General features: G+C 38.2%; 1 protein-coding gene across 1 annotated transcript; it reads left to right on the forward strand.

Annotated features, from left to right (window-relative positions):
* Positions 1-9,937: 9,937 nt before the first annotated feature.
* Positions 9,938-10,678, forward strand: LOC141386869 (trypsin-1-like). Its single transcript, XM_073955771.1, has one exon. It carries the CDS (start codon positions 9,938-9,940, stop codon positions 10,676-10,678), a length of 741 nt encoding a protein of 246 aa, XP_073811872.1.
* The last annotated feature ends 434 nt before the right edge of the window (positions 10,679-11,112 follow it).

The raw sequence follows: 11,112 nt of genomic DNA on the forward strand, positions 1-11,112 counted from the left end.
ACTTGTTTGCGCCATCTATTCTTTGGCCTGCCAATTCTGCGTGCACCGCCATGTGGCTCGAATTTATACGCCTTTTTAGCGGGTTCATCATCGCTCATTCTTATTATATGGCCTAGCCAACGCAATCGCTGCATCTCGATACGTTTAACTATATTGATGTCGTTGTAGAGCAGATACAGCTCGTGGTTCATACGACGTCGATATTCACCGTCAACGGAGATCGGTCCGTAGATCTTTCGAAGAATTTTTCTCTCAAACACGCCAAGCACTGCCTTATCTGCTTGCGCAAGTACCCAGGCTTCGGAACCATACATCAGCACGGGTAATATCAGTGTTTTGTAAAGCGTTATTTTTGTTTGACGAGTTGTGGTTTTGTTTTTGAAGTGCTTACTTAAGCCAAGGTAGCATCTGTTGGCCAAAGGTATAGGTTACTTCTTTTACTAATCGTCCCACAATGTCTATATCATCAGCATAAGCAAGTAACATGTGGCTATTGGTGTAGATTGTGCCACTTCTTTTGACCTTTGCCTCTCATATAACCTTTTCTAGCAGGATGTTGAAAAGATCACACGAAAGGCTGTCTCCTTGCCTGAAACCTCTTTTGGTACAAAACTCTTCGGAGAGGTTCTTTCCTATTTTAACTGAAGATCTTGTGTCAGTTAGAGTCATTTTACAAAGCCGAATGAGTTTGCGGGGATACAAAATTCAGACATTGCTCTGAATACCTTTGAACGTAGCGGACTGTCGAAGGCTGCTTTATAATCGACAAAAAGGTGGTAATTGTCAATCTGCATCTCTTGGGTCTTCTCCAGGATTTACGCAGGGTAAATATCTGGTCAATGGTGGACTTGCCAGGTCTAAAGCCGCATTGGTATTGGTACGCGCTCTTCCTGCCAGATGGAGCTAACTAGCTGATGCATACACCTTATCAGCGTGTCGCCTCCGGTTTTAAACAGCTCGGCTGGTAGGCGATCAGGTCCTGCTGCCTTATTATTCTTCAGCCGGTTTATTGGTGTCTTTACCTCATCTTGGCCGTGTGGTATACATTCAATACCTTCTTCTGGGATTGGATTTGTGGTATCTTCGTCGACTTCGCTACTATTGGATACCAACAGCTTGGAAAAATGCTCTTTCCATATCCTGAGCACACTATATGTATCAGTTACCAGATTACCTTGCTGGTCTCTACAGGAGGATGTGCCAGTTCCAAAGCCATCAGTTTTATGTTTCACTCTTTGGTAGAATTTTCGGACTTCATTCTGTCTCCTGTACATCTCGATTTCTTCACACTCCCGCTTTTCCATCTCTCTCTTTTTCCTGCGGAAAAGACGTTTCTCCTCTCTCCTTTTCTCCCGATACATCTCTCGTGCGCTACGCGTTGCTACTGATTGTAAAGTAGCCTTATATGCCGCATTTTTCTCTTCGGTAGCAGCACGACACTCCTGGTCATACCATGGATTCCTTGGTGGAGGTATCTGGTATTCAAGAACTGATTTTGCGGCTGTTTGCATGGAGTGGGCAATGCTTTGCCATTGTCCTGATATGTAATCGGGACGAGGAGTGCTTTGATTAAGCAGTTGGGCCAGTTGAGTGGAATATGCTGTGGCTATCTGTTGTGATTGAAGCTTACCGATGTCCAACTTCCGTCTTGTGTCTGTTCGCACTTTGTTTGCTACGTTTAATCTGGTACGTACCAATGCTGCAACAAGGTAGTGGTCCGAGTCTATGTTTGCACCTCGGAACGATCGTACATCCAACACGCTTGATGCATGTCTTTCATCTATCACAACGTGATCAATTTGATTTATTGCTCTTTGATCTGGAGACAGACAGGTGCCTTATGAATATCGAGATACCTAAATCTGGTGCTGCTAACTACCATGTCTATCAGCCTCATACCATTGTCAGATGTCTCATTGTGGAGACTGAATTTCCCGACTGTTGGGCCAAAGATATTCTCCTTTCCAATGTTGGCATTAAAATCGCCTAGTACAATTTTAATGTCATGGGCAGGGCAACGGTCATACGTTTCTTCTAAGCGTTCGTAAAATATATCTTTGGTCTGTTCGTCCTTGTCTTCAGTGGGAGCATGCGCGCAAATAAAGCTGATGTTGAAGAATTTAGTTTTTAATCGAATTGCAGCGAGTCTTTCATTCACTGGGGTGAAGCTGGGGACCAGATGTTTTAACCTCCGACCAACTACAAATCCGCAACCAAACTGATACTTTGTGTCATGGCAGCTATAATACAGTGCGTCACCTTTAGGTGTTGTTGTGACGCCTTTCCCCATCCATCATATTTCCTCTATGGCAGTAATATCGGCCTTGTACTTTTCAAGTACATCTGCCAATGCGTAAACTGCACCTTCTCTATAAAGAGTGCGAACATTCCAGGTGCAGATTCGCAGACCATGGTCCTTAAAACGTTTGCGGGGGTCGTCAACTTTTGAGGGATTTGTTTTTCGTTTGTTTTGTTTTTACATAGTAGGCTGTATTTTCTAGGGGAGGGTTACTAACCCGACGCCCAAACCCAAGTTTTTAACGGGTGTTAAAGGGAGTTCCCCAGGTGACACCACGGGGAGGTCAGTGTCCACTTGAGATGAAAGAGGGACCAAGATAAATCCTGGGCTTTGCCATGATAAAGCCGGTCAGGACCGTTCTTTGGTATCTTCCATCCCCTACATCACCCAAATTACAGCTAGTTTGGATTAAAAATGTAGCTAAAACCCTCAAAATTCCAAAATATGGCCTTTGTATTATTTTTTCCAAACTTAGTTTAAGTTCAAAGATGGACAATATCGGTCAACAGCATTCTATACCTCCAAAAGTTAAAAAATGTCACTTAAATGGTACACTCTATATCAGATTTGGCCAAACTTTACAGCTCCAAATATTTTGTCCATATTCGAAAATGGCGCATATCGGTCTCTTCTTTAGAATACCTTCTCCACAAATGTTCATACCGCTGCTACTCGTTGTGGCTCTGTTTACAGAGATATTACGTTTTTAATGGGCAAGTCCATGCTTCCTGACATAGTGGTCCAAACGCTCTATGTTATACGGTGTCAAACTGAAATGACTAGTGGTCGCGATATATATCGAAAAGAGGGGTATTTTGCCACCGTTGAAAAGTGTTTTGATGTTGGCTGGCCGGGGAATCGAACCCACGACATTATGTGTGCAAGGCTGGTGTGCATACCATTGCACCACAGTGGCACCCAAACCCTCCTTAATACATCAATTTTGGGGAAAAGATTTTGGTTTTCTACCCACAATTCGATCTGTCAATAGATGAAAGTTTTAATTCACGTATCTCTTTCGGCAAAGCCGACTGATACTTTTTTACTTGTTTCAATTAGTTTCAGGTAGAGCTCCAAATACTCACTCGAATTCGCCCGAATTCCATTCTCGAATTCGAGCAAATTGCAACTTGCTCCTTCCCCCCATTAAACAAAATCTTACCTCACCCAAATAAACTTGCCCCACAACCACCAACAAATTGCACTCAAAAAAAATTGCTTCCCCCCACTTTTCATTTGCGTGTAAATCGGAGTTCTGTTTTCAACCAACCCCTTCCCTGTCTGTGCATGCATGGGCTATTTAATCTAGCGTAAAAAGTAATTATTTGATAACGATGAACAAATCCATCAGGGTTACAAGTCCAGACAAATCGAATTACCCCCATTATTATAAGTCTTCTTTTAATATAGTTTGGATTTACCGAACAGATTTATAGCGTTCCGGTTCACTTAAAGTTGAAAGTGATGATTGTATTTTAAGGAGGAACTTCTTGGCATTAACTTTCTATATAAAAATAATATTTTTAATGTCTCCAAATTAGTTTATTTTGCGTTTTCAAGTCCATCAGATAGTTAAAGGATACATATAATAATGGCCCTAAATGTTTTAATTAAAATATTGTAAATTTTGACAAAATTTGAATTTTATTAGCATTTCAGTATAAATTGTATGTTTTTAAACGGCTTGTTTCGACCTATTTTGCAATTTTTTGTGGAGAAGGTTAAATTTTATTTTTATACCCTCAGCCTTTAGGCTAAGGAGGGTATATACACTTTGATACGATGAAAATGTGCCTCATCGAAATAATGGTTTTAGACCCCAAGTATGTTTGGACGAAATGTGTTTCACACAATTTGGAGTCGATCTAGCCATGTCCGTCCGTCTGTCTGTCTGTCCTGCTGGCTGGAGCGCACGATAACTCTCGAACGGGTGAACGGATTCGATTCAAATTTTGGCTTTTGTAATAGTTTGCCCACACTTAGTTTAAGTTCGAAGATGAGCTACATCGGTCCACTCCTTCCGGTACCTCCCCTACAAAAGTTCGAAAATGTTCGGAAAGTTTGTGCGCACGATAACTCTTGAAGGGAGTGACCGATTTGGTCCATACTTTGTATAGCGTAAACTTTCTACCAGAGTAATATGAGGTTCCAATATGGTCTCAACAGGTCCACACCTTCGGATACCTCCCACACAAAATTTCGGAAAAGTTCAGTTTAGGGCCATCTCTCGAATCGCTTTGATTTTTGTTTTAGCAACTTGTATTCACTGCCCTCCATACGACGGTACAAGTTTCATTAGGGGCAAGTCCACACTTCCTGAGAAAATAGCCTGAAAGTTGCAAAAAAAAACCCTATTATACCGTGTGAGGTGGTTGGAGCGCAAGATAACTCTAGAAGGGATCTGCCGATTTGGCCCAAAATTTGGCCTTAGTAATATTTTGTCCAAACATAGTAAAAGTTTGAAGATAAGCCATATCGGTCCACTCCTTTAGGTACCTCCCCCACAAAAGTTCAAAAATGTTCGGAAAATTTGTTCATACGGTAACTCTAGAAGGGATTGGCCGAATTGGTCCATACTTTACACATCCTAATATATCTACTAGATATAGATCAGGTTCAAATATGGACTATATTTGTCCACTCCATCCGGTACCTCCCACACAAAATTTCGGATAAGTTCACTTTAAGACCTGCTATCGAATCATTTTTGTTGAAGCAACTTGCATTAGCTGCCTCAATTACGATGGTAAAAGTTTTTTTAGGGGCAAGTCCATATTTCTTGAGCAAACAATCCGAAGAGTGTAAAACCCCCCTATGGCACCATATGTTGTGGTGATCCATTCCTTTTAGAATCTCCTCCGCAAAACTTTTGATCTTTAATTCTAATCAACATTTTTGTCGGTTCAAACACCCAACATTTTTAAAACCCCCTAAATACATACGTATTTGGGGGAAAAATTGTTTCAATATATACAGGCTGAGGGTATATCCCTGTCGGCAAAGCCGACTGATACTATTTTACTTGTTTCTTTCGTGTAAAGACCACATATAGGTCTTCACAGAACAAAAACCTTATAAAAGTCTTCTATGTACCGAACAACGTATTTTGACAAAAGTTCTTTCAAAGATTTTCAATGGACAGAAGTATTTCTTAAGGTATTCTATGGACAGAAGAACTTCAACAGACAGAATATTCTCTAAAGTACTTACATATATGGACAGAATACGTTCTATGGGGTTTATAGTTAGTGATGACCTTAAAGGTCTTGTATGGACAGAAGATGTAAAGAAGGTCTTAAATGGATAGAAAACCATCTGCAGGTCTTAAATGTGTAGAAGTCCCTTTGATGATCTTCACTTGAGCGGAACTTCTGGAGACAAAATATGTACACACATTTTAAAGGTCTTTAAACTTTTATACATATATGTCTTCTATGGACAGAAGATCTTCAAAGATTCATCTATTGACCGAAGACCTCGTTAAGATTATCAACAGAAGACTTTCCCAAGGTTCTTCTAAAGACAACTTTTCAATGGACAGAAGACCTTCTAAAGGTCTTCCGTTAACAGCAGACATCTAAATAATTTTTTATGGACGAAAGACTTTCTTAGGGTCTCCAATGGACAAAAGATTCCTAGAAAGTGTTCTATGGACAACAGACATTTTAAAGGTTTTATGTGAACAGAAAACCTTCTTAAGGGCTTTTATAGACAAAAGATCTTCTTAAGATCTTTTATGGAAGTAAGATTTTCTAAAGATCATCTATGGACAGAATGTCTTCTCAAAGCCTTCTATATAGAGAAAAGCTTCAAAGCTCTTCTATAGATGTACGTCCTTCTATAGGTTTTCGGTAGATTTAAGAACTCTTGAACGTCTTCAATGTACAGTGGATCTTCTAAAGCCTTTAACAGACAATATAAAGGTATTTTATGGAAAAATCTTCTAGCGTTTTAATATGGACACAATACCGTCTAAGGGTTTTCGATAGACATATGATCTTTTAAATGTCGTCGATGTACAAGATTTCTTCCAACGGCCTTAAATGGTCAGAAGTTTTCTAAAGATCTTCAAACGACAGTATAAATTTTAAAAGCTTTCATTGGACAGAAGATGTTATGAAGGTATTAATTGTAGGCCTAATGGACAAATGACCCCCCTATGTTTAAAAAAATGTCCCAGAGGTCTAGCTTTTGGTGGAGAAGTTTCGTGGCCACTGAGAACTCCAAATGTTAAATTACAACTAGTTCGGTTAAAAACTCTTGCTAAACCTGGATCTATATTCGGACATGGACCTATATTTTTGGTGGAGAAGTTTCGTGGTTACTGAGGACCTCAAATATCAAATTTCAGCTAGTTCGGTTAAAAATTGTAGGTAAAATTCTCAAAATACCCGATTTCTGGTACCGTTATATGGGAGCCTATACCAAAACATGGACCTTTAATGAAAATTTTTGGTGGAGAAGTATCATTACCATTGAGAACCTAAAATGTCAAATAACGGCTAGTTTGGTTAAAAATTGTACCAAAATCGGCAGGTACCCTCATATGGGGGCTATACCAAAACATGGACCTATATTGACGATTTTTGGTGGGGAAGTTTCAAGGCCACTGAAAACCTTAAATATCGAATTACAGATAGTTCGGTTAAAACCTGTACTTAAAATTCTCAAAATACCGAAAAATCGGCCGCACTGTGGGCGAAATTCAAATGTAGCGGGGAAATGTCTGAAAACTGACCAAGAGCTAAGTAAAAATTATTAATGCAGTATTTTTTCAAACATACTGGTAGACATAAAATGTATGTTGACAAGTAATATGGACAAATGAAAATAAAGATGACTATAATTTAATTCAGACTATAGACTATCCCCGCATTTTCACATACAATATCAGAAACCTATGACCTGACGACGTTATTTTAGTTTATAGTATTAAATACGTAATTTTACAAAGTCCGATCTGGGTTATCAATATTTGCCCTATATATATTCACCATAGATATTCCAAAAACACACATAATCTTCTGAAAGAATTTATTATGAAAAAACATCAATAAAATATATTTTGTGACCGCAGATAACGAAAATGTGAATAAAAAAGGTAAAATATGGTAAAAGCTTCTGGAGATGTTAAATATTATAGCTACAAATTTCTTTTGTTCAGAGACTCACAATGAAATTTGATTTGGAACATTTTTTCTTATGACACAACCCCCAAAAAGTGAGACATTTTAGGAGATTTTGACACAGTATGGAATAAATTTTAATTAAGAGTCTAAAAGTTTAACAAATAATTTCTACATATAATATCTAATATTATAACGTCATTTTCCTAACAAAGTATTTTACTTAGATATCTAGTGTGTTCTGGGATTTACAATGCAATTTTGTGTAGAATATTTGTTCTTTTAACACCTTTCGTCTAAAACTAAATTTCATGTTACTTTCAGGCATCAACTCGAAAAAAGAACAAAACAAATTTATTCAAAAACAAGTAAGAAAAGTCTATAGTCGGACGTAGCCGACCATGGGATACCCTATACCACTATCCCTGGACAATCGTTCTCCACGGAACTTCTTTTCAATGATTGTGAAAATTTAATTATCAAATATCAGAGATGTAATGTATAATACTTATGACCACAACCAAAAGGTTATCTAGCATGACAAAGACATTTTTGTAGCAGGAAAGGAAAATTTAGTTCACACAAACTAAAATGTAATGAAACCCACTTATGTAGTACTACTACTTCCGTTGTTTAACCGCTACGTTATTGAAATTTTTACCAATTTCACACAAAAGTTTCAGTCCATTTAACCCGCTAAGTACTATCTGATCTTCACGTTGGTTTGTACGCTTCTTCTTCATGATAAACTCAAACTTTGTTTAAAATTTTGCGGGTTATTATTTTGACCTACAGAGCCGCTACAAAATTGGTTAAAATTTTGTTTTTGGTCCATTTCATCCCCTGAACATTTCACGATCATCACCAAAAACTAATCATTTCTATTCTGGCCCGAACCCAATCTCCTTAAAAAATTTGTTACAATCGGTCCATAATTGCGGCCTTAAGCTTGTTTACAATTTTTAAAGGACGGACACACATCGCTAAATCGCTTTATCTTGTCGAGATATGAATTTTGGCATACCAAATAAGGGGTCTAGGACGAATATTTCGTGGTGTTACAAAAACTTTTGGAGAGACAATATGTAGCATGGGATAAAAATGTGGTTCTCTACACAGAACCCATTATATATTTAAATAAAATTTTTATATTTTTCATACAAAATTAAAATTTTTCACAATTTTCACACAAAAGTTTGGTCCATTATCCGATCGCCATCTCAAATTGCAAGCTTCTTTTTGTGATATACTCTTACCTTATTTAAAATTACGCGTTGATCGGACTATTATTGAGACCTACAGAGCCGCTAGAAAATTGGATAAATATTATGTTTTTGGTCCATTTCACCCGCTAAATATTTCACGATCATCACCAATAAGAATAGGGATCTATTCTGATCTGAACCCGACCTCCATAAAATATTTCGTGACGATCGGTCCATAGTTGCGGCCTGGAGCGTGTTTACAATTTATAATGGACAGACGGACGGACGGACACACATCTCAAAATCGCTTTATCTCGTCGAGATATGAAGATTGGTATACCACATTGGGGGTCTCCGACGAATATTTCGCGGTGTTACATGAATTTTTACCAAAACAAACTTATAATACCTTTTTCCACATTGTGGTATATGGTATAAAAATGTTGACTTTTCGTCATACATACTTTATAGGGTCGCAAATGAATATTTCAATGCGTAACAAACGAAAAAACAAACTTTATATACCCTCCATACTATGGTGGAGAGTATAAAAATACGGGTATAAAAATACTTTCATAAAATACTCAGTTTTTCCCATCATTTTAAAAAAAATTGAATTTTGTTGCACATTGTTATCATCATTCTTTAGGGTACACTCCCAAATCTTTTCGAATTTGTTTACCATAGATAGCCCTCGTTATCATGACCCCAACGATATATAATTTTTCCACGAGAAGTCCACACTTCCCGAGATATAGACCGCGATTTTAACACTTTATCCTATGAGCAGGTGCAAAAGTCGGCCATTCGGTATTTTCTGTGATTTTTTATGAGAAATATTTGTGGGACTTTTATGACCTGACATCTACCAACTTTTTACAATATTTCCAAATGTTTGTTGTTTTTGTAGTCGTATATTTAGACATGTGAATTATAAATTTATTTATCTAACCCAATTAGTTGTTTTCTTTTACACTTACGGAAGTTAAGAAGACCCCCTGCTGTCAACTTGACAGGGTTGTGGGAACGGAAGCAATAACCCAAGCGAAAACCATTAGAATTCTGTTTAACCTTAAGCACGACTATGTAGGCCAGAAATATTCATAAAAGTTAACAATTTTGACACTTCACACCATGCTGTGAACTAGAACAAATGATAACGAACTTAGAATTTTGGAATTTTCCAAAGTTCTCACTGCAAAGGCTTTCTCAGAATTTTGTCTATAAAAGCGAATTTTGGTGAAATGGAAATCAGTGCAAAATCAAATCTCAACCAATTCGAATTCAAGTGAACCAACGAAACAAAAATGTTCCGTTTCTTAATGGTGGCTATAATGCTGGGCTATGCTTCTGCAGCCAGCCGTATCATTGGTGGGCAGTTTGCCACACCAGGACAATTCCCATATCAGGTGTCGCTACAACTCAGGGGACGTCATCATTGTGGTGGTTCCATTATATCGGAAACCTTTATTGTAACCGCCGCCCATTGTACCGTTGGACAAAATCCAGCTGCCATGAAGGTGGTGGTGGGTACCACAGATCTGTTGGCACGCAATGGCAAATCGGTGAATGTTGCTCAGTTTATAATTCATCCTCGTTATAATTCACAAAATCAAGATTTTGATATGTCCTTGATTAGATTGGCTGAACCTTTGAAATTGGGTTCCTCCAGTGTGAATAAAATTGAAATGGCTGATGCCGATACTAATTTTGCTGCCGACACTTTGGCCACCATCAGTGGTTTTGGTGCCATCAATGGAAATTTGCAGCTGCCTAATAAGTTGAAATTTGCCCGTGTCCAGTTGTGGAGTCGTGATTTCTGTAATCCTCAAAATATTCCCGGTATTACGGATCGCATGATTTGTGCCGGCCATCCTAGTGGACAGGTTAGCTCTTGCCAAGGTGACAGTGGTGGCCCATTGACTGTGGATAATAAGCTGTTTGGTGTCGTATCATGGGGCTTTGGTTGTGGTGCTCAAGGTAAACCGGCCATGTACACCTATGTGGGTGCCTTACGTTCTTGGATCAAGCAGAATTCGGGAGTTTAAATATTTTTGAAAAACAAAAAAAACATTGGAAATAAAGTTTGTTCCATTGCAATCAAAAGAAGGTCTATATTTTTAAAGGTAACAAAAAGCGAAGGGTAACAATGTTGGGAATTTCAAGAACATGAAATTGTGTTGATACTTTTGGCAGGGAGTTTGCAGTCACTGAGGATCCGAAGAAAAAAGTAACAACTATATTAGACCTTAAATTTCGGTAAAACAATGTGGCTAACCTTCAAAATACACAAATTCAGGAGGTACCGTTCTATGGGGGATATATCAAAATGACGATCTGTACCTACAAATTTCTTGCGGAAAGTTTTTAGACGAAAACCTATAAAATACCGAAAGTCAAAAGGTACGCTCCTATGGGGAATATAGGAAGACGTCGACCTATACTGATGATACTCTTCATGAATATTTTATAACCCCATGGT

Source organism: Musca autumnalis, unplaced genomic scaffold, assembly GCF_047663935.1.
Source record: "Musca autumnalis isolate F117 unplaced genomic scaffold, ASM4766393v1 scaffold_5, whole genome shotgun sequence".
NCBI lineage: Eukaryota > Metazoa > Arthropoda > Insecta > Diptera > Muscidae > Musca > Musca autumnalis.